Consider the following 22,271-nt stretch of genomic DNA (forward strand, 5'->3'; position numbering starts at 1 on the left):
CTGAGGGCTGGGGGCCCTGGGCTCCGTTTCCTTCACATTCCAGCTGGCCCGGCTCCCTCTGTGGCCACAGGGTCCTGCCCCCTCACCCTGCCCTCTCGGTGACATTGGAGCAGACTTCCATGTGGCTATTGTGGGGTTGGGAGAACTTTACAAACATTAGGACCTAACACTGTCTCATTGCTGAAATAAGAGGCCATAGCACCGAAAAGCAGCGTGGGCACTGGCTGAGGCTTCTCCCGGCCCATGGGTGGCAGTGCACTAGCACGCTGGCCACCATCTCAAAGCCATTCCCCCAGCCATCATGAGCACCCCAGTGGCATCGCCATTGTCTCCACCAGCCGGCTCCTCCTTCTTACACCTGGGGATTTCTTTTGATTTCAAGAACAGCCTTAATCATTTCAGTTTGATTTATGTGTATACCTCATAAACATTTTTCTTTTGTTTCTCCTCCCCTTTGTCTCTTCTCTTTGCTCACCTCCTCGATTCTCCTCCCCTCCCCCACCCCTTGTGACTGATGGTTTGGTTTCCTCTCTGCTCTGCCCCTGCTCAGCACAGGGAGAATGTTGACTTAGAAGCAATAGTGGGCAGCAGGCCACCAAGAGCACAACCCCAGGGCGAGGTCTAGGGAGGCCCCTCAGCCCACCTGTTTACTGTGCAATTCCAGTCCTTAAGCCATCACCAGTGAGCATGCTCAGAGCAGAGGGGCCAGGGCTTCTGCCAGCCAAAGGAAGGACCCGAGCCCTGTGTTGGGGAGCATGGCACCATCCATCCACTTGTGGACTGGGCGGCATTCCTCTCCAAGGCCCTCCCCTTTGGGCACAGCCACAAGTCTCATCTCTAACGTTCTATGCAATGAAATATAAACCCTCAAAGACAACTGTTAATATTTAATAAATTCCATGTTATGTATAAGGAGTTAATTGCAAACATGCAATTGAGAAACTGGATAGATACACTCATATCAAACCCCCCAGCCCATCCCGCTCCCACTGTGTGCGTGAAATTCTCAGTCTGTGGCATGTTTGACCTGTGGCAGGACTCGCTGATGCCTGGCGAGCCACTGCCCATCCCGCAGTGGAGCATGCACAGCTCGCAGCCTCTTTGCACGACTTCATCCATTTTAAACGCTCGACCCTCTTGCTTGGAGTTCTTTTTGCCTCAGAACCTCTCCTTCAGGAGCGCTTCTAGCTGACTTCTGCACGAGCTAGTGAGGACCTGTTGGAATTGTTGCCCGAGCGTGCCAGGCTGTGGGCAGGCAGTGCAAGGCCCCACATGCCCTGCAAGTTTCTCTGACCAAGATGGCAGGTGAAAAGCAGTCTCTGGAGTGGACACGCTAGTGAGGCCTGCATAAGATGTGTGTGTTCACATTCAGAAGGTTTCTGTGACATTCTGAAGGTTTCCATCTGTAAATGGCTCCCCCTCTCACCCCAGCCTGAACCAGAGGCATCTGATTAACCCTATACAGTGGTGCACTGCTCAATGGCAGAGCTGGGCTGCATTTGTGGCCAGACGGACAGGCCAAGGGTAAGAGCAAGGCCTTGCTGTGTCCTAGGGACCCAGCTCCCGACTACCCACTCCATGCCTCTCCTCTGTGGCTGGGAGGCTCAAAGATCTGTGAGCCAAGAGATGGCTCCAGAGGATCAAAGAGCACTCAGGAAGAGCTAAACATCTGGCACTTGTGAGGACAGCTGGGAATGTCATCTTGGACCAGAGCAGGTGTTAACATGGATAGTGGCCTCAAGCTGAATTTCTTGGGAGGCTTCTCAATAGCAAAACTTAGAGAAAGTCCTATTGTGACTCTCTCTGCCTCTGTCCCCAGGACCTAAACTCCCTGCCCACCCTCATCTCTGAAGCCCAAGCATCTGGCTGCTCATCAGCTTCTTTCCGACTGAGCCAGGAGTGCAGCAGGCAGCGGCTGCCCGACCCCTCAAGGCCTGGCCTTCCTCCACAGTGCTCTGGTTTGCACCATGCATTTCTCAGGGTCACATTTTCATGCTTTCCTAAAAGGTCTACACAGCCCTTCAGAGAGGGATCCTGGCACACCTCTGGCGGTTTGGGGTGGGACAGGAAGCTGTCAATCTCTTTGTTGGGCCTGAGACCCTGATCCTCCAGGATTTGGGCCTCACATCCCATGGGACACCTGCTTCATCTGAGATCAGTCCTGGGCTATGTGAGGCTATCTGAGCAAGGGCTGAAGGAGGCCACCATGCATCACCTGCAACCACCCAGGGCCAGGTCTGTACGGGGGTGTGCCTAGTGGCTGGATACATGGGGGCCCAAGGCAGTCATCCTTCCCATTCAAAGCCAGGGAAGCCAGGGAGATGACAGGTCAGCCTCTATCAGACCCAGCTTCAGGCTCTAAGATACTAACTTTTCAGCAAATTTCCTTTCTGGCCAAGCCCTCTGAGTTAGAAATTTCTGACATCTGTCACTCCCCACCTTCCAGCGCACCCACAGGACACATCTGCACACCTCATTCCAGGTGGCTGGAGCAGGCCCCTGGGCCGTGGGTGTCCTGGCCCTTGTGTAGATGCAGCTGTGGCTCTGGGGTACTGCAGCCAGGAGCTAAGGGACCAACATTCGGTGCCGTGGGCAATGGGGAACATCAAGCACATCTCCAAATAGGCAAGGGGCCCTGGGATGCAGTTCAGGCCTCCTCCATACCCACCTCCCAGGGTCATAAGCAAGGGCATTGCCTCCTTTGCCCACTCCAGGGCCCAATACACTCACTTTGCAGTGACACCACCCCTTGCCCACCATCTGCTTAGTCCTCGGGAAGAGTGTGGTCTCAGGGCCTATGCTGAGAGGGCAGCAATGGCAACTATGGCCTGTCTTCTGGAGCCTGTGGGGAGTTTTCCAGGCAGGTCCTTTGCCATGGCAGCATGGTCCTGGCCCCTGCCTGCTCTTGTGTTCTCCTCCCCCCATTTTGTAAATACTTGTCATTGTGGACTCTGACAGGGTCAGAGTGACAGGCCTGGTCAACTGAAACTCCTCAGAGATGTCACCTCTGTCTCCCTGGGTCCCTGCAGCCCTGCTGCCATTTGCACTGGGTGGCCCTGGAGAGCCGTGGAAGTCGTGACATACTGTGTGTATGCATGTGAACAAGTGTGAGTGGGTGTGTGCGTCCGCCTCATCCAGCCTCTGGGATCAATCAGCTCCTCTCTCCAGGCGCAGGGCCTGGAGGGTGGTGCCGCCCGCGCCTTCCCTCCGCTGGCTTCCATGTCTTGTTTTCGCTTTCCCTCCCTCCTCCCTCCCTCCCTTTCCTTCCTTCTCTCCTTCTTTATTTGAGGGGGGAAGAGTGCTGTACAAAGTCAAACAAACAAGTTTACAGTTGTAAGTGCAATGACCCGAGTCCTCCACATGACCCTGTGAAATGTGTGCGTCCTCCTGTGCTCTGTGAGAACTCGTGGTACTTCAGCGTCCCTTCCCCTGTATTGTGACAAGGTAATTCTGTGGTATCAGAATAAAAGGACTTGATATAAACAACCTACAGACTGTCTCTGGAATGGTTTCTGAAGTGGGAAGTCTTAGCCAGAGGAACAAGTCCCTAAACTTGTGACAATCTCATCTGCTGACAATTAAAGGGAAGAGTAAAAGGGCAAGGTTGCAGAAGCGCTGGCCAGGCCAGGGCCAGTCCCCAGCAGGCTGTCCCACCAACGGCCCCCACAGGGCCAGTCCCCAGCAGGCTGTCCCACCAACGGCCCCCACAGGGCCAGTCCCCAGCAGGCTGTCCCAGGCCAGCGGCCCCCACAGGGCCAGTCCCCAGCAGGCTGTCCCAGGCCAGCGGCCCCCACAGGGCCAGTCCCCAGCAGGCTGTCCCAGGCCAGCGGCCCCCACAGGGCCAGTCCCCAGCAGGCTGTCCCAGGCCAACGGCCCCCACAGGGCCAGTCCCCAGCAGGCTGTCCCAGGCCAACGGCCCCCACAGGGCCAGTCCCCAGCAGGCTGTCCCAGGCCAACGGCTCCCACGGGGCCAGTCCCCAGCAGGCTGTCCCACCAACGGCTCCCACGGGGCCAGTCCCCAGCAGGCTGTCCCAGGCCAACGGCTCCCACGGGGCCAGTCCCCAGCAGGCTGTCCCAGGCCAACGGCTCCCACGGGGCCAGTCCCCAGCAGGCTGTCCCACCAACGGCCCCCATAGGGCCAGTCCCCAGCAGGCTGTCCCACCAACGGCCCCCACAGGGCCAGTCCCCAGCAGGCTGTCCCAGGCCAACGGCCCCCACAGGGCCAGTCCCCAGCAGGCTGTCCCAGGCCAACGGCCCCCACAGGGCCAGTCCCCAGCAGGCTGTCCCAGGCCAACGGCCCCCACAGGGCCAGTCCCCAGCAGGCTGTCCCAGGCCAGTGGCCCCCACGGGGCCAGTCCCCAGCAGGCTGTCCCAAGCCAGTGGCCCCCACACAGGCACCCTGGAGCAGGTCCCAAGGTTGGCCCTGTTTGGAGCATTAGTTCACTGCACAGACTGCTAAGAGAAGGTGCCTCCTGTGCCTGAGTGTCCAGGCTGCACAAACAGCGTTCTGGGGCCTGGTTCTGTGGAAACAGGTGAGCAGGTGCTGCCCCCTGGTGCTGCCAACAAGTCCTACACCTGTCTGCCTTGCTGTGTCCACTCCAACCCCTAAACTCAGGGGCTGCCAGACCTTAGTCCTTCCCCAGAAGGATGGGATAACCTTACTAAAGTAAACCAGAGTTGCTAGATAATTTTAAAAACACAGATAAACCAAAAGAAGGTCAACCTTGCCTCACCTTCCCCTCAGAGTTAGTATCTTGATGCATCTCCTTCCTGTTTGTGTTTTTCTATTCTTTTTCATTTTAAGGAAGTTAGAAGGTGCAGTACCTCCCATTTATTTCCACACGTTCACTTCAGGTACTTAGATGGCCATCCTCCAATGCCCAGCCTCAAGAGAGCTGCACCATGGGTTTATAGCCAGTCCACACTGCACATGCCCTGAAGGACAGGCACCATGTTCCCAGCTTACCCATTATCAACAACACACCCTAGTTTCCAACCCAGGCCACTCTTCCTGCTCCCAGTTCTGGCCTTCACATCTTGCACACACTGGTTACTCACAAATGCAAGTGGCCTCAGAAAGTGAAGACTATTTTTACTTAATTAGTCCACAATGTGGTTGATGGGGAAGGAGAAGCTCCTGGCCAGACAGGTGGGATCTCAGTCAAAGGCCAGGTGGGGCACAGGGAGCCAGGGCCCTGAGGTGTGGAAGACCAGCCAGGCTCAGGTATAAGAAGAGGACATCCCTACTGGCCCAACTGCTGCTCAGCCTCTCCTGTCCTCCTTTACCATCATAGCCCACTCAGTCCTGTGCTGAAGGAGCCTTCCTGCCCAGGTTCTTCTTTCCGCAGGAAGCTCTCTGGTTCTGGGTGGAGCTGGACACCACCAGGCCCTCTGCACCCAAGAGCTTGAGGTGAGGCCTGGGAAGGCAGGAAGAGGCCAAGCTGCTCAGGATCCCTAGCAAGGTGCCACTGAGCAGGGTGGATGAGGGCTGAAGGTACAGATAGCTCTTGGGATTGGCCTGGTAGCTGATAACCCCAGGCGACACCCCGCCCCACCCCCCACCCCGCTCAGCAACCCGCCCTTTGCCCCACACCCCGGCGCTTTCCGCGCTCACCGGCTGCAGATCTTGGTCTGTCTGCCTGCGAGCCCCGCCCCACCTAGGTCAGGGCCTGGCACCGTCTGGTGAAGGTTTGCCCGTACCGTACCTAGAGGCACCCGACAGTCAGCCCCAGAGCAGCGGGAGATTCCTGCTGGGGCAGGCTTCGCGGCCGCCCGGGCTCCCCAGGCCGCGCCCCTCACCCGCGCCCTTCCAGTGACCTGACGCTCACGCTCAGCCCTGCCCCTCGCGCAGCTTAGGGCCCATGCCGCCCCGCTTAGCTTCTTTCGCCTCACAGCCTGGTCCGCATTCAGGCCTCATCCCCTTCTCACTTGGGCGCTGTCGTCCCCACCGGCCTCGTCCCAGCCTGGAGACCCTCTCCTGTATCGTTCCCACCGTGCCACCCCCTCTGCTCGGAGATCCTATTCCTTCTCCTCCAGTAACAGCCCCGCGGCTTGGCCCCCGACCCCACCTCTCACCAGCCCAGCGCGCCCCTAAAATGCCTGCTCCTCTCCTCGAGGTCCCCGCCCCCCACCTAGGACATCCCCGGAGTCCGAAGCACCGGCGACTTTTCCTGGGGCCCGTTGAGGCCACGCCCCTCCACCAACGGTCCCCGCCCACTCACCGGAGGCCCCGCCCCTCCTACCAGGAAGCCAGGCTGCGTGGATTTCGGAGGGTCGCTCCGGGCTCCGCCCTCCGAAGCCTCACTTCCGGGCGCCAGCCCGCCCCGCCTCGCCCCGGCGGCCGACAGCGACCATGGAGCGTCAGGTGAGGGCTCGGCCCGCGGTTCCCGTGGTCCTTGCAGCCCGGGCCGTGCCTGACCCTGGTGTGTCCCCCGCGCAGGTGCTGCTCAGCGAGCCCGAGGAGGCGGCGGCGCTGTACCGGGCCCTTAGCCGTCAGCCCGCGCTGAGCGCCGCCTGCCTGGGCCCGGAGGTCACCACGCAGTACGGGGGCCAGTACCGGACGGTGCACACTGGTGTGTGTATGGAGGGGAATCGCTGGGGGCCTACCCAGGTGGAGAGGTGGGGGGTGTGCAGGACTCGCTACTTGACAGTGCACACGAGTGTGTGGGGGTGAAAGGGTGCACCCCTCCAGAGGTCCCTGCGCAGGGTGTATGATGGGGCTGTTCGTGCATTATGGGACAGTGCCCGTGGGTGCATGAGTTGAGGGTGTGGGAGTAGAATTCAGACCTGGGTGCAGGGTGTGGGCCTTGTGGGGCACGTTCCCATCTCCCTATCTCAGATGTGCCAGGATGCCCTCATGGTTCTGGGGGGTGCTGGGAGCAGTAGCAGTTTCTCTGTGAGACGCCATTATCAGCCCTGGCTCTGGAGGCCTAGACTTGAATTGTGACTTAGTGTTTTCCGTCCTGCACCCAGAAGTCTGGAGACAGATTGAGGGAGGTGGGCCGGGCCTTCCTGGGGGTAGAGGGCAGGGGGATCCTGTGCAAGTTGACCAATTTCATGCCTGTTCTCAGAGTGGACCCAGAGGGACCTGGAACGCATGGAGAACATCCGATTCTGCCGCCAGTACCTGGTGTTCCATGATGGGGACTCAGTGGTGTTTGCGGGGCCTGCAGGCAACAGTGTGGAGACCCGGGGGGAGTAAGTTTGAGGGAGGAGGCTTGTGGGCAAGGCCACAGCCATCTGCAAGGCTTTTATGAGTGCCCACCATGTGCCTGTGTGTGGGTAGGGCCCAGAAGCGAGGCCGGGGGAGCTCATATGGTCTCGAGTGGCACCGCCGGATAAGCACTGGAGGTTTGTCCCAGACTTGGGCCTGGAGTAGAGTTCATGGAGGCTCGGGCTGGGGAGAGTAGATCCTGTGCCCCAGGGAGGAGAGGCAAGGCCAGCTGCCATGGTGGGGCTAGAAGGGCTGCAGGGGTGGATGTGGGGCCAGAGCCTCAAGAATCCTGTCTAAGAGGCTGTGGCCAGTAAGGGGACAAGATGGGGCTATCGTTGGGTGAGAGATGATTCTCACCTGCTACTTCATGTTTTCCTCAGACTGCTGAGCAGAGAGTCTCCTTCAGGTGCCATGAAGGCTGTGCTGCGCAAGACTGGGAGTGCAGGCCTGGGGGAGGAGAAGCAGTTCCTGGAGGTGTGTCTGCATGGGACTAGGCGGTGGGCAGCGGGGACTCAACCTACACATAAGGCTCTGTTGGGCTGCAGGCAGCCTAATGCCCAGATGTTCTCAGGTCTGGGAGAAGAACTGGAAGCTCAAGAGCTTCAACCTGTCAGCGCTGGAGAGACATGGGCCTGTATACGAGGATGGTGAGGCAGCTTGCTGGTGAGCAGGCAGGGTGGACAGAAGGGGCAGCCATAGCCCAGGGCTCCCTCTGATTGGCCCTCCCTCACCCAGACTGCTTTGGCTGCCTGTCCTGGTCGCACTCGGAGACACACTTGTTGTATGTGGCAGAGAAGAAGCGCCCCAAGGCTGAGTCCTTCTTTCAGACCAAAGCCTTGGACATCAGTGGCAGTGATGATGAGATGGCTAGGCCGAAGAAGCCAGACCAGGCCATCAAGGTGCTCAGGGCCATGGCCAATCCATGAAGGCCCTGCAGGGCAGCCCTGGGGCTCAGCGTGCTCCCTGCCCACACTGCGCCTTTCAGAACTGGGGAGACGCTAACTTCTAGGGGGCCGGGAAGGCTCTCGCCAGACAGACTGGGTATTGAGTATCTTGTGTTCTCAGGGGGATCAGTTTGTGTTTTATGAAGATTGGGGAGAAAACATGGTTTCCAAAAGCACTCCGGTGCTGTGCGTGCTGGATATCGAGAGTGGCAACATTTCTGTGCTCGAGGGAGTTCCTGAGAGTGTGTCCCCTGGACAGGTTAGTGCTGACTCTGCCTACATACATCTGGAATCTGGGGGCCCTGCTTGAGCTACTCCCCTTGTTCACACCTGCCTTGTTCACAGGCATTCTGGGCCCCTGGAGACACAGGCGTGGTGTTCGTAGGCTGGCAGCATGAGCCCTTTCGGCTGGGCGTCCGCTTCTGCACCAATCGCAGGTGAGGAAGTTGGGCAAGGCAGGGAGCCTTGAAGCTCAGGCGGGCCTTGAAGCTGAGTGTCTCTCTTGTGGTTTCAGATCAGCCCTGTACTATGTGGATCTCACAGGAGGGAATTGTGGTAAGTGCTGGTGCCCACCTGTGCTTTACTGACACCCACTGGCCCTGCCAGCCTGCATGATGCTCACATTTCTGTCTGGTCCAGAGCTTTTGTCGTGTGATTCTATGGCTGTCTCTTCTCCCCGGCTGAGTCCAGACCAGTGTCGCATCGTCTACCTGCAGTACCCATCTCTGGTTCCCCATCATCAGTGTAGCCAACTGTGCCTGGTGAGCTGGAGGTGGGCAGGGGGAAGTATGCAAGAGGATGGGATGGTGGGTGAGAGCTGAGCCCCTCAGTGGACCTCCTGTTCTGGGTGTAGTGATGGTGTGAGTTCCGCCTGTCCTGTCAAGGCAGGGCCTGGAGGCCAAGAATGCTGGGGGCTTTGCCCTGTTGAGACTCACTATCTTGAGAACATCCTCTGTCTATAAGAATGCTCCTCCCTTTGCTTCTCAGTTGTACATGGCAGGCTCTGTAAGGGGCTGGGATATAGTGGGCAATTAGTTACAGAGTCTTGGTTACAGGGTTCTTGCCCAGAAGAGCACTGGGCCCCTAGTGAAAGTCAGAGGCCTTTCCAGACATCTGGCCCAGGTCACCAGAAAGGAGATACATTAGGCTCATATCAGATCTCCCCCTTCCCAGGGTTATCCGAGAAGAGGACTGGTACCGAACTCTGTGCCCTGAGGGCACTGCCAGCCCCCTGGTGGGCCTAACCACTGTGTTCCCTTGCAGTATGACTGGTACACCAAGGTCACCTCAGTGGTGGTGGATGTAGTGGCTCGGCAGCTGGGAGGTAAGGGGCGCATGGCTGGGTGGGTCAGTGGAGTGTGCAGCTGTTTCCCTGCCATCTGTAATCCCTGTGCAGGGCCAGCCATCTCAGCTTTTCTTTCCTGGGTTCCTCTGAAGTCTCCCTCCCTGCTGGCCAGCCTCATGTCCGGCCTCCATGGGAGCAGGGCCATCACCACAGGAAGGGTTCTGGTAGAGGTAGTCAGCTGGCCCAAAGCAGAGATCAGAGCAGCCCAAGCTGGCCGAGGGTTTGGAGAATTTCATTCCCATGCTGCAGCTCCTCGTTAGATTTCTTGGAGGTTTCCAGTGGCTGTCTAAAGCCACTGCTCCTTTAGGGGGTCTCAGACCCTGTACTAGGTTGAAATGTCCTAGCAGAGAGGCTCTGAGCCCAGGCATGCTGCTTTATCCCATTCCCAACCCCACCTAGCATCAGTCCAGTGCAAGCTCTGGAGTTCGCAGGGTGTCTGGGAGGGTGGCTCTGGGCCAACAGGTTCTGGTCACAGTCTCATGCTCACAGCTCTGCTTGGGATCCTGGAGCATCTCAAAAATTTGAGAGGTGAGAGTGTCTTTTCTCAGGCTGCCTGGTCAATTCCAGGAATCCAGTGGACAGGGGGCGGCCTTTCTCTTCCCTTTGGGCTACAGGGACGTGGCAGTGGGGACCCGGTCTGAAGCCCAGCTCTGCCCCATAAATGTCCTGACCTCTCTGAGCTTCTGTTTCTCTATGTGTGGAGAGGGTGGCATCTCCACCTTCTTTGTGGAATGGCAGCGAGGGATAAATGAGTGATGATAACAAAGAGCAGGATTTGTTCAGGCCCCTGTGCCATACACGTGTTCACCTGGTGCATTTCCTCTGAGCACCTGCAGTTTCTCTAGAAGCCTTCGAGCTCAGCCTCTCTTAGGCCTTCAGAGACTTCGGCCCCCTCTTCAGGCTGCTCCTCATTGTCTGTGGTGCCTTCATGTGTCGTGGGTGAATTCCCCAGGAGCCCAACCCGTCTTGCCCACCCTCCACACCTCCACTCCTGGATGCGGCCCCACAGCCCTCCTATCTTTGCAGAGAACTTCTCTGGGATCTACTGCAGCCTTCTGCCTCTGGGATGCTGGTCAGCTGACAGCCAGAGAGTGGTTTTTGACTCTGCTCAGCGCAGCCGGCAGGTAAGGGACCCTGACTGTTGAGAGGGCCCTGGGCCTAGGGCATAGCATATGCACCCTGCTGGGTGGAACATCCAGCTACGAGGTCTCACCGGTCCCTTAAGGCCCTGCCTGCCCTTGTCCTGGATTCACTTTCCCTTGAGGGCTATGGCTGCCCTGGTGGACTCAGATGCCATCCTTGGCCACGGTATCCTGTAGTGTCCACAAGAGATCCCTTGGCCTTCTTTCTTGACGGATAGCTGCAGCCGCCTCCTCCAGGCACTTCCAGCTCGGGACAAGGGGGCTGGCACTGGAGTGGGGCCCTAAACACTACACTGGCCATGACAGAACTGGGGCAGAGGCCTTCTTCCAGGGATTGGGTGGGGACACCCACAGTGTGCCAGGCTCCTTTTGGGTGTGATATGTGGTCCTCATTCTGGCTCATAGGGGCTTGAAGACATTCCTTAAACTGCCCAGGATCACTCAGCAAGTTGTGAATGGAGCTAGGATTTGAACCCAGTCCCTCAGGCCACTCCCTACTGTACTGAGAAGCCATCACCATAGTTGCTCACAGCCCTGGCCTGGCCCAGGGGTCCCTAAAAGGGTAGAGAGGAAGTGGGGACAGGACCCACAGGGCTCCTGGATATGATGCTACACGTGGCCTCCTTTGTTTCAGGACCTGTTTGCTGTGGACACCCAGATGGGCACTGTGGCCTCCCTGACAGCTGGTGAGTGGGGCTGCTGAGCAGGCCAGCCAGGCCAGGGGTGGGACTGGGGCTTGAGCTTGTGGGGCAGGGTTGGCACTCTCAGTCAGTGTACCACTGAGTGTCCTAAAGCCTTTACTGACAGTGTCATGAGGACACTGCCTGTGCAGACCCCTTACCCAGCCAAAAGCCTGCCTCCCTGCTCCCTTCCGCTCTGTATCTCCTGGCCCTGCCTCAGCTTGGCCCCCACCACTGCTCCTTACACCTGCAAAGCTCCCTCCTGCTCAGGTGTGCCAGGGTCATCCTTCCCCTTCCCTTTACCTTAGGCACAGGCAACTCTGCCACCCAGGGTCCTCATCTTCCTCTTAAACCAGGCCTGGTTATCTGCCCCTAAAATGTCTTTTGAGTCCTTCTCCTGCCCTGACTATACTCACACCTCAAAGCTACCAAAGCATCGTTCCCAAACTGCATCTCACCATACAGGCCCTGTTTAAGAATCTCCTTGGACACCACTGCCCAGAACCAGTACTGCCACCCCCCACTGGCTTCCGGCGCCTGGCTGCCACCGCTGCAGGCTGCAGTCAAGTGGTGATAGATGTGGCCTGGTGGTCTGGTGTGTCCCCAGCTCTAGCAGTCCCCAGGCACAGCTAGTGTCTGCTGGATTCACAACAGACAGCAGAAGGCTCACTCAGGACTGTGTGCACTTGGGTGTCTGTCCCATTGTGGGCATCCCTTTGCTTCTCAGGGCAGAAGGGGTACCTTGCTGTAGCGCCTCCTGCCTGGTGCTTAGTGGCATCTGTCTTCCAGGGGGGTTAGGTGGGAGCTGGAAACTGCTCACAATGGACCGGGACCTCATGGTGGCACAGTTCTCCACGCCGAACCTACCCCCAAGCCTGGTGAGTGTTGGTGGTCCCCAGGTCAGGAGCAGGGCTTCTGTGCAGGCAGAGCTCCCCAGGTTGGAGAACTGGCACCAGAGTCTGTCTGTGGCTGGTCAGCATGAGAGGCCAAGATGTGGGCCCAACCCAGCATGGTCTGTGAGGGTATGGCACCCATGGGAAGGAACTACCAGGCTAGGTGTGCTCTGAAAGAATAGGGTGTCTGGGAACGTGCCCAGTCCTCTGGCTTAACAGAGCATAAGAGAGCAGAGCCTAGAAGCTGAGGAGGGGGTGTGTGTATGAGTACCTCTGTGTACACCAGCACACAGTGGGAGTTCATGCCATACCCTGTGGAGGGGTAGAAGGCCCAGTGTTGTGAAAGCTGCCCACCTCCCAGCCTGGGCAGAGGAGGAAGGGCAGGGAGGCAACCAGGCCCCCTGTGATACATTCTTTCCCCTTGGCAGAAAGTTGGGTTCCTGCCTCCTAAGGGGAAGGAACAGTCAGTGGTATGGGTGTCCCTGGAGGAGGCTGAACTCATTCCCGACATCTCCTGGAGCATCCGGGTGCTACAGCCACCCCCAGAGCAAGAGAATATGCAGTATGGTGAGCCAGGGGTGAGGGACGCCTTCTCCAAGTTCCCCAGCACTCCTGCGTCCCCTTTCTTGCCTCCTGCGTCACATTGTGGGGTTTCTTGGGATTATCTCCAAGAGGGTTTTTTCTTCCTCTTGTGGACAGTCATGGGGAGTATAGTGTCCGGGCATCTGGGTACCTGCTCTGGGTATCAGAGCATAGAGTCACCAGGCCAAGTCATCTGTGGTGGGGAGACCAAGGCACAAAGAAAATAGGCCCTATATGCAGCCTGTGACTGCATCTCACCCAGAATGCTGTCCTTGCAGCGGGGGTTCCCCGACCAGGGCAGGAGCGGGAGCATCCTGGGGTCTGTGTGTTGCTGTGTGTGCTGCCTTGGCCAGATCCCTGTTCTAGAGGTCAGCTCCAGACCTGCAGCTATAGCTGAGGCCTTGGCTAGGGCAGCCCCTGGGCAGTAGCACTGGCTCTGCTGACTGCTGCTCTCTCCCTGCAGCTGGCCTTGACTTTGAAGCGATTCTTCTGCAGCCCAGTGACCCTCCAGATAAGACCCAGGTGCCCATGGTGGTCATGCCCCACGGTAGGCATCTGGCCTGAGAACCCCTGCCCTCTCACCAACCCTCCTAGCTGGCTCTCACCCTCTGCTCCCTGTCTGCAGGGGGCCCCCATTCATCCTTTGTCACAGCCTGGATGCTGTTCCCAGCTATGCTTTGCAAGATGGGCTTTGCAGTATTACTAGGTGAGTAAACAGGGCCCCGCAGCTCTGGTAGGGCTGTGGGAGTAGTGGGGTGGGCCTGGTTTGTACAAACACCTCAGGTGCCACCCTAGTCTCCAAGCATCTGTAGCCTGGACCTGGTAACCACTACCAGGAGCTGCCTGGCCCAGCCATGGCTCCATGGCGTGGTGGTAAGAAAGACTAACTTGTGACTCCCATGGAAAGGAGGCTGTGGTTACTGGGGCAGCAGCCTCAAATCTCTTAGCCCCTCCCCCTTGACAGTCTTTGTGCAGCTGGCCCCGAGGCCTACTTCACAAATGGGTATAAAGGTGTCCAGGAGGTTGGGAATGTTACTTGACCATCCTGTCTGGTCCCTTCCTGGCCTCCAGTGAACTATCGTGGCTCCACGGGCTTTGGCCAGGACAGCATCCTCTCCCTCCCTGGCAATGTGGGCCACCAAGATGTGAAGGACGTCCAGGTAGCAGGGCTGGGGATTTGACTTCTGGACAGGCTGGAGGGTGGGGTTGGGTGTGGCTCCATCAGCTGGGCAGGTGGCTGGTTGCAGTGCTCTCTGCCCCACCCTGTAGTTTGCAGTAGAGCAGGTGCTCCAAGAGGAACACTTTGACAAAGGCCGAGTGGCCCTTATGGGTGGTTCCCACGGTGGCTTCCTCTCCTGCCACCTGATTGGTCAGTACCCGGAGACATACGGTGCCTGTGTGGCGCGGAACCCTGTGATCAACATTGCCTCCATGTTGGGCTCCACTGACATCCCTGACTGGTAGGTGTGCCCTTCTCCCTGCCCTCCCCCCATGCAGCCCCCACCCCCATGGAGCCGCCCAGGCCCCAGAGCTCCAGGGACTGAGCTCAGTCTCTTGCAGGTGCGTGGTGGAGGCTGGCTTCCCCTACAGCAATGATTGCCTGCCAGATTTCAGCATGTGGGCTGAGATGCTAAACAAGTCACCCATCAAATACACCCCTCAGGTACACAGTCTTCCCCCTGCCCCGTGTGCCGCCAATCCTTCCAGTGCCTGGGGCCCTGCTCACCATCACTCCTCACGTACCCAGGTGAAGACGCCACTATTACTGATGCTGGGCCAGAAGGACCGGCGTGTGCCCTTCAAGCAGGGCATAGAGTATTACCGTGCCCTCAAGACTCGGAATGTGCCTGTTCGGTAAGTGCAGGACAGCCCTGTCAGCTGGTGGGCAGGTGAGCAGGGAGGACCCTCCAACTTCAAACATTACTGCTCAACCCTTACAGGCTCCTGCTGTATCCCAAAAGCACCCATGCATTATCAGAGGTGGAGGTGGAGTCAGACAGCTTCATGAATGCTGTGCTCTGGCTGCGCACACACTTAGGCAGCTGAAGCCCTGCCTCTGCGCAAGCTGGTTGGCAGATGCGACATGTGGCTCTTGGAGAGCCCCAGGGTCTGGCAGAGCAGCCAGAGGCTCTCTGGGCTCTGGACTCCATGGATGGGTGAGCCGAGAAATGTGGGCTAGATGGTTATAATAAATGAAGACAGAGTCTGGTTCCTGCTGGTACTTTGTGCCCAGCTATGCCTAATCCCAGCCCCACCCTTAGGGTTCAGAGACAGTAGGCCCTGGGTGTAGTAGCCATAGGACCTTATCTACCTCCAGTGTGAGCAGAGAGGACAGTGAGGGATTCAGTCGTTGCTTGTCCTGACCAACTGGGACTCCACCAGGCTGGCTCCCTCTGCTGCACCCTTGTCTGTTAGAAACTGCCCTACACCACCCTTCTCCCAGCAGTCTATGTATAGGACTAGTGAGGTCCTGCTGTTCCACAGCACCCACAGGCCAAGGCAGCCTAAGGTTGCTCAGCCCAGGGTGCGCAGGACTCGAACCCCCCAGGCCCTAGCGAGGAGTTGCCAGTTCATTCCCTAGAAGCAGAGATTGAGAAGCACCCTGCACAGGTGTAGAAGAAAGATGACTTTATGTCTGACTGGAAGCTTCATTCTTCCCAAGGTACATGGGATTGAGGCCGGGCCTAGCCCAACTGTATGACCTTGTTAATCCAGTTCACAAACACAGAGATACGCATGAAGATGGCTGGCCAGCGGGGCCGTGCACACACTCGGTTGGGAATTATAATTCCCTCCAGGACCCAGCAGTCATGGGTAAAGCAGGCAAGTGGGCCCCCGTAGTCACCCTAGTAGGTAGGAAAACTGGTGAGGGGCCTGGGCCATGGCAGAGACCAGTCCCCTGGGGATGAAGTAGTACACGCTCAGCTTCCCACACATTGCCCTGGCTGGCCAGGAGCCCTGCAACTGACCTCACAGGCACCCACAGGGACCAACAGTCCCTTAGTGCACATCTCACTCTCGAGTACACGTCCTTGGTACTTAATGTTGCATTCCTTGTGGGAGATGACACTCAGCGAAGCCACATTGAGGACCGTGTTGTTCCCTGTGCCTATAGTGAAGGGAACGGGAAGAAGGGAGGGCCCTTGGGTAGGATCCAGGGCTGGCTTCCTGATCTGGGGCAGTCCCTGATCTGCACTATGCTCTTACCTTGGGTCTCACCCCAGCCTGCAATCTCACACTTGGTCTCTGGAGGCACCACATACTGCTCAGGGGGCAAGCAGATCACCGCCACACGCTGGTTCAGGGTTACTGGTCTTCAGCAGAAATGAGGGCACTCAGGGCCTGAGGCCACAGGGCCCAGCCCCACCGTATACCTTCTAGACTTGTTACACACCTTTCCAGCTTGAGCAGAATAAGCTGGGAGTCTGAGGGCCCACACATCATTTTGGCCACTGGGACCTGCTGCAGGCCTGGCTCCGTAGGCTGCGGGTTCTGGAACATGGTGCCCAACCATACTTCGTAGCCCATGAGAGGCTCGTGGCTGGTAGAGAAGTTCTGCTCAGTCATGACTTATAGTCTGCTGCCCCAAGGCTCACCGGTTGGCTTGCCTGGGGAAGGTGGCTAAGGGGAAGATAAAGGCAGTGTGGTGGCATGGGGTGGGTCCCCAAACCCAAGGGAGGCTCACCAGGAGAAGAAGCACTGCCGGGCAGTCAGTACCCATTGCTCGTTCACTAGGGACCCCCCACAGAAGTGCTGGCCCTGCCTGGAGGAGTGGGGATTACAGGGAACAGTGAGTCCCTGGCACACAGGATGGACCTGCCATCTCTTGGCTAGGACCTCTGAGGCCAGGGACAGGTTCCCACCCTCTGCTGGCATGAACAGAGAACAGCTTCAGCCTCTCTTTTGGGGAGACAGGCTGTTGTGCCTCACCTGTTGCGCAAGCTGACTGTCCAGGGTGAGTTCCCAGGCTGGCCCCCCACCACACGCAGCTTAGAGGTATGCTGGTCCTCACGAGTCACCCTCTTGCCACACTTCTCAAACAGCACCTGGTCTAGGAGACAGAATGTACCTGATGAAACCCCCATGGTATGCAGATGGAGGCAAAGTGCCCCCTACCCACACCTGGCCTGTCTGTACCTGGGGGCTCCAGGATGGATGGTGGCTGGTCATCATCTGAAAGGGGACGTTCACCCAGTTTAGAAAGCCAACCTTAGACTGTGGAGATTGGGGGCGGGCCCCGGGGTAGTGTCACCAGCGCTCACCACAGCGCCGCAGGGCACAGTAGTCGAATGGAGTTCCTGGGTCCATCGTGTAGCACCAGGGCCCGTGAATATCCCCATCTGGGTTCCGGCAGAAGTTGTTCTCCAGATGCGCATGGGGGGCAGAGGTAGGCGTGAATCTAGGCAAGATGGGGAACAAATTCATGGCAGGGTAATCCCAAATCCCCGCCGGGCTCCAGTTTGAAAGGCCGAGGCATGTGGTTTTAGGATTGGGGCCTGATGTGCCGACCAACTCACTGTGATTTATGGGGCGTCTCTGCAGACCAGAGCTGGCATGGGATGCCCTTGCGGGTCTTGCTGACGGAGCCGCGGTAGTGCTCCCCGGTGCCGTAGTAGCAGCCTGCAGCAGGTGGGCGGGTGCTGCTGTCAGCCGGTTCTTGCCCCAGCCCTGCGGCTAGGAGCCTCCAGCCCCAGCTCGGGCCTTACCCTCCGGTCGCACGTCGTCGGTGCAACGCCGGATCTGGTAGCAAAAGGCCATCCGCATGCCAGGCCGTGATGTGAAGCACCAGGGTGCCTCCGAGCCGTCGGGGTTTCGGCAGAAGTTCTCTCGAAGGTCCCTGGACAGGTGCATCACTCAGTGCAGGTGGGTCCCAGACCCTAACTCCACCCCAGACCCCGCCCTCCTCCAAGCCCCGCCCTGGATCTCGGGCAGAAGTACGTCCCAGCGACCGTGGCCTGCCACCTCACTTGCACGGGTATTTCTCGGGCACAAAGCGATGCTGATGCGGGCTCTGCGTGTCCCAACGCTGGCAGGGCACGCCCGCGGCGGTGGTGTTGGCCATGCCCCGGTAGCCCTCGCCCTTCCCGCGGAAGCAATTGAGCGTCTTGGCTTCTTGGCGCGGCTGTGCCTCGGGCCCTTGGATGGACGGAGGTCGGAACCGAGCCAGAGCTGAGATCGGGACTGGGACTGAGGCCGAGCCCCATTTCCACGGGTTCCTTACCAGGTCATACCGGGCCCCTCCCCTTTCCCAACTAGGCCACGCCCCCACGTTTCCCAAGTGCCTCAGATCGGGGTCCTACCACAGCTGGGGATGTCGCAGAACTCTCGCTCCACCTGCCGGTCGGTGGTATAGCACCAGGGCCGCTCCGAGCCGTCAGGATTCCGGCAGTAGTTGTCGTCCAGGTGTTTGTCAAGGAACCTGATGGCCGTAACTGGGCGTGAACGAGACCCTGGAACTCAGGCCGTGTCTGGCCCTGTCCTACTGCCTTGTTATCAGGCCGCGCCCCTGGAGTCTCGGGCCCTCCATTAACCTTGGCCCTCGAGGAGCCGAGCCCGCCCGCACGTACTTGCCCGGTTCAAAGCGGTGCGGGTGCGGGTGCTGCAGGTCCCAGCGCTGACACTCACGTCCAGACTCGGTGCGGTCCACTGACCCGCGGTAATCCTCGCCATTGCACCAAATGCAAGAGGCTGGAGACACGGGGCAGTAGGTTTATGGATGGGTGTGGGCATGCTTCTTCCGCCCCAGACTCAACCTGGAGCTGCTTACCTTCCCGGCAGGACTTGATGCCACAGCTCTGAAAGCGCACATTAGGATCTGTCGTGTAGCACCACGGACCTCTGGAGTCCCCGTCGGGGTTGCGGCAGAAGTTCTCCTCCAACCCATTCTGGTGTGTGGGTGTGTACCTGGGTGCAGAGAGCTGCAATATGGTGCATGCTGGGGACAGGTGTCCAGCGGCAGAGACAGAGAGGAGGTGCCCATCTCACTTGTGGTCATTGGGCAGCCTGTGGCTCCAGCGCTGGCAGGTTAAGCCATCCATGGTGAGGGCCTTGGTGCCCCGGTACTTGACCCCATTGTCCATGATGCAGGTCCGCACGTAGTCTGGGAGCAATAGACCCATGTCAACAAGGTCTGAGGCCCCAGCTCTGCTATCCCAGGCCACCCTTCTCCGAAGCCATTCACCTTTCTTTTGGAAGAGATGGCAGCGCCCTGAACGCTGCAGCCATGTGTGGGGTGAGTACTGGGTCCATGGCAGCAGCTGGCAACCATGGCTGCTCACATTGTAGTGGAAGGCCCTGGGAGGAGAAGGCTCAGGGTCACCCAGTACCCAGGTTCTTCTGCCCCCAGTCTTATCCACATCCTGTGGCCACTCACCTGCAGTCCAGGAGGGGTCCACAATGTCCTGCACACTCCTCCGCATCTGCCACATCCTCTTGCCAAGGCCCGGGCCCCACTGCATGTAGCTGGTGTTGCAGCTCCGTACCCCAGAGAACTTGGAAGTCATTTAAAGGTGAGCGCTGCCCTGCAGGGTGAGCATGCATGTCAGTTCACGTGTATCAGCACATCCACACTTTGTTCATTCAGGAGATCAAAGCTACAAGGCTCTGGAATGGACTCTGTGGACACATTCAATGTCAGACCCCTATACAGGGTGGGAGAAACAGGCCCAGACATGGTAGTTATCACCTGTACCATTGTTTCGTGGGCAAGGCACCAGGCTCAGATGTAAAACATACATTCTATGAGAGCAGTTGGAAGTGGTGCTTGCCCGATGGAACTTGTTTCATCTCATCTCTCAGCTAAGAATGCCAGGCCCAGAGCTGTCATACTACCCAGGCATTCGGACTCCAAATCTGGTCTCTCACCAGCACGAGGGCATATGCTAGGTTAGAGGGATAGATCAGGCTGGTGAGGAATAACTACCTGCATGGGTGCATCTCTTCTGTCCCAACACTGCCTCAGTGCTAAAGCAGACATTCTAATGCAGGCTTGAATAGGCAGTGTGTATCTGTATTCCGGGGGCCACCCAGCTCTGTGCAAGGAGCCAAGGTCACTCAGTGCTCCTTGCCCAGTAGGAAAGTGAGCTCCTGGCTTGAAGAGCAGGTTGGGCCTGGGGCTGACCTCTTCCTGAAGGCAGATGGGGATCAGTGGGGGGAAGGTGTTCAGAGCACACTCACCAGGGGCCCACGAGCACTGCATCAGAAGGAGCAGGAGTGGAAGCCACTCCATCCTCCTAGCTGGAGGCTGTACTGTGACCCTGCACAGCCCCATCCAGGAAATTGTGAAACCTGTCCCTTCGGGATTGGGTGGCTCTGGCTCCACACCCCCACTCCAGGCCTGCTGGGGCCTGACCTGAGACCCAGTTACAGGCATGGGGGTGGGGCCAGGCCTCAAGCCCCCTGGGTGAGGGGCAAGGGCCCTCATTCTGGCACAGCTAGATCCTGAGAGGCCTCCCTATGTAGTGGGCAGGTGTTGGAAAGGCTCAGTGGGGACCCTCTGCAGCCTAGGCTGCTCTTAAGGGAAGGGCAGTAGAGACACTGGTTTGTGCCAGGGGCCTGGGTTGCAGCCCCTAGGCAATGATATTAAACCTTTCTGAGCCTGTTTTCCCCTGGAAAGTGGGGAATGTTCCCTGCCCCAGCCACAAAGCCGCCCGCCCCTTTTGCTAACTTATCGGCCCCAGCTGTAGGCAAATGGGTCCACACCCCTGACAGCAGAGCCCAGAGAGGACACCCTTGCCCCACCAGAGGTGCCATCCCAGGGAAAAGTGAGCGAGGCCACCAGTCTGGCCTGAAGGGAGGTGGGGGTAACAGGTAGCAAGGACCTAGCAGGAGCAGCCTTTCAGAAGTCCTCAGGAGACATCTGGGCCGGGCCTTCAAGTAAGGGTAGGATTGGGATAGGTGGCCTGGGGCTCCGGGTTAGGACATTAATGTCGTGTTCCTACATGACTCGGCTAGCAGCGCCTCCTGCGCGGGCAGGGGTCGGAGGCAGTTGGGCAATCATCGGTGGTCGAGCAAAGGAGAAGCCGGGAATAACCCGGCTGGAGGTGGCAGAAGGGGCCCTCTGGCGGAGGCCAGTCGCTGGCCGATGCGCGTGCGCGGCGGGCGCTTAGTTTGACCCCGGACGGGCGCCGTAGCCGAGAGGCTGGGCGGATGTTGTGAGCCGCGGCGGAGGCTGGGGGTGAGTGAGGGGTGGCCGGGCTCTGAGCCTGGCGAGTCCCCCGGCTCCTCTCCCGGCCGCCGGCCGGTCCAGTGCGAGAGTGCTTGCCGCGCGGGGGTCTGAGCCTGTGGTGCGGGGCTCTGGGCTGGAGCTGGCCTGAAGGATCCTCCGGATCTTGGGGCCCAGCGGAGGCGACTTGGGGGAGACGTGCACTGCCCTCCGCGCCCTTGGGCTCCGAGATGGGGTCGGTTCTGTTACGAGCCCGGATCTCTCGGCGGGGCGGGGCAGGATCGACTTGGCAGGGAGCCCCCAAGCAGAGTGAAGGCCCGCCGCTCACTTGGGTCACCTGGGTCCTCAGCACCGGACACCCAGAGTGGATGTCTGGAAGGTTTGCTGATCAGATGAGCGACCACGTCTAATCTGCCCTACACTTCCTCTGATGTGAGAGGGGCAGCGGTCACGGACGCCCGTGGAGGGCCCGCGGTGGGCCCCAGCGCGAGGCAGGCGCCTTCCCGAGGGCCAGATGTGGTTCGGACGGGAATGGGCAAGGGTGTGTGATGGGAGCAGAGGACCTGTTTGGGGTGAGATAAGAGACTGGGCTGCAGAGAACCCAGTGCTGTCTGAGGCAGTGCTAGAGGGCCGGGCTCTAGCCCAGTGCTGGCTAACAGAACTCTGCGATGGTGGAAGTGTTCGGTTCTTTTCAGTGTGTAGTACAGTAACCACCCACATGTGGCCTCTGAATCCTTGAAAGCTGACTGATGTAACTGAGAAATTGAATTTTAAAAATTTTAAATTCAATTGAGCCTGGCCGGTGTGGCTCAGTGGTTGAACCGTGACCCGTGCACCAAGTGGTCGCTAGTTCATTTCTTGGTCAGGGCACGTGCCCAGGTTGTGGGCCCAATCCCCAGTGGGGGGCATGCAGGAGGCAGCCAATTGATGCTTCTATCTCTCTCCTCCTCCCTTCTTCTCTAAAGTAAATAAAGAAAAACAATTTAAAAATTATTATTATTATTATTATTTATTTTTATCCTCACCTGAGGACATTTTTGCACTTATCTTCAGATAGAGGAGGAAGGAGAGAGGGAGGAAGAGAGAGAGAAACATTGATGTGAGAGAGACACATCACTGGTTGCCACCCACACGACCCCAGCCGGGGACAGGGACAAACTGCAACCGAGGTACATGCCCTTAGTGGGAACCGAACCCGGGACTCTCTGGTCCATGGGCCGACGCTCTAATCGCTGAGCCAAACCAGCCCGGGCTAACTTGAATTCAAATTTGAATAGCCACATGTGGCTATTGGCTGCTGTGTTAGAC

The 22,271-nt window shown here is 58.4% G+C and overlaps 3 protein-coding genes across 10 annotated transcripts in view; 2 read left to right on the forward strand and 1 right to left on the reverse strand.

Moving 5' to 3' along the window:
* The first annotated feature begins 6,308 nt into the window (after positions 1-6,308).
* On the forward strand, positions 6,309-15,000 carry APEH (acylaminoacyl-peptide hydrolase). Its single transcript, XM_036266777.1, has 22 exons — positions 6,309-6,364; positions 6,440-6,572; positions 7,071-7,197; positions 7,594-7,687; positions 7,785-7,860; positions 7,949-8,112; positions 8,279-8,416; positions 8,503-8,594; positions 8,672-8,712; positions 8,797-8,918; positions 9,421-9,481; positions 10,529-10,626; positions 11,279-11,330; positions 12,114-12,202; positions 12,646-12,784; positions 13,263-13,346; positions 13,425-13,505; positions 13,871-13,959; positions 14,069-14,259; positions 14,360-14,462; positions 14,547-14,653; positions 14,740-15,000. Exons 1-22 carry the CDS (start codon positions 6,353-6,355, stop codon positions 14,843-14,845), a joined length of 2,199 nt encoding a protein of 732 aa, XP_036122670.1. The 5' UTR covers positions 6,309-6,352; the 3' UTR covers positions 14,846-15,000.
* A 420-nt stretch (positions 15,001-15,420) lies between these two features.
* On the reverse strand, positions 15,421-20,027 carry MST1 (macrophage stimulating 1). The gene is made up of 18 exons (XM_036266318.1): positions 19,976-20,027; positions 19,173-19,320; positions 18,981-19,093; positions 18,785-18,899; positions 18,567-18,703; positions 18,367-18,487; positions 18,100-18,218; positions 17,767-17,935; positions 17,506-17,636; positions 17,317-17,419; positions 17,062-17,198; positions 16,937-16,972; positions 16,730-16,850; positions 16,485-16,562; positions 16,194-16,340; positions 16,007-16,113; positions 15,769-15,908; positions 15,421-15,645 (listed from the first exon to the last, which is right to left on the reverse strand). The coding sequence occupies exons 1-18, from the start codon at positions 20,025-20,027 to the stop codon at positions 15,484-15,486; spliced, it is 2,136 nt and encodes a 711-aa protein (XP_036122211.1). The 3' UTR covers positions 15,421-15,483.
* A 472-nt stretch (positions 20,028-20,499) lies between these two features.
* The window catches only part of RNF123 (ring finger protein 123), a 28,885-nt gene continuing 27,113 nt past the window's right edge, over positions 20,500-22,271 (forward strand). For 3 of the 8 annotated variants that reach the window (XM_036266773.1, XM_036266767.1, XM_036266775.1), the window contains exon 1: positions 20,551-20,680. The gene's annotated coding sequence lies outside the window, so the exon portion shown is untranslated. Of the gene's footprint in view, positions 20,681-20,901; positions 20,976-22,271 lie in introns of those variants that run through there. The other 5 variants (XM_036266774.1, XM_036266770.1, XM_036266771.1 and 2 more) reach the window with 4 other exon arrangements.

Source organism: Molossus molossus, unplaced genomic scaffold, assembly GCF_014108415.1.
Source record: "Molossus molossus isolate mMolMol1 unplaced genomic scaffold, mMolMol1.p scaffold_m16_p_18, whole genome shotgun sequence".
Lineage (NCBI taxonomy): Eukaryota > Metazoa > Chordata > Mammalia > Chiroptera > Molossidae > Molossus > Molossus molossus.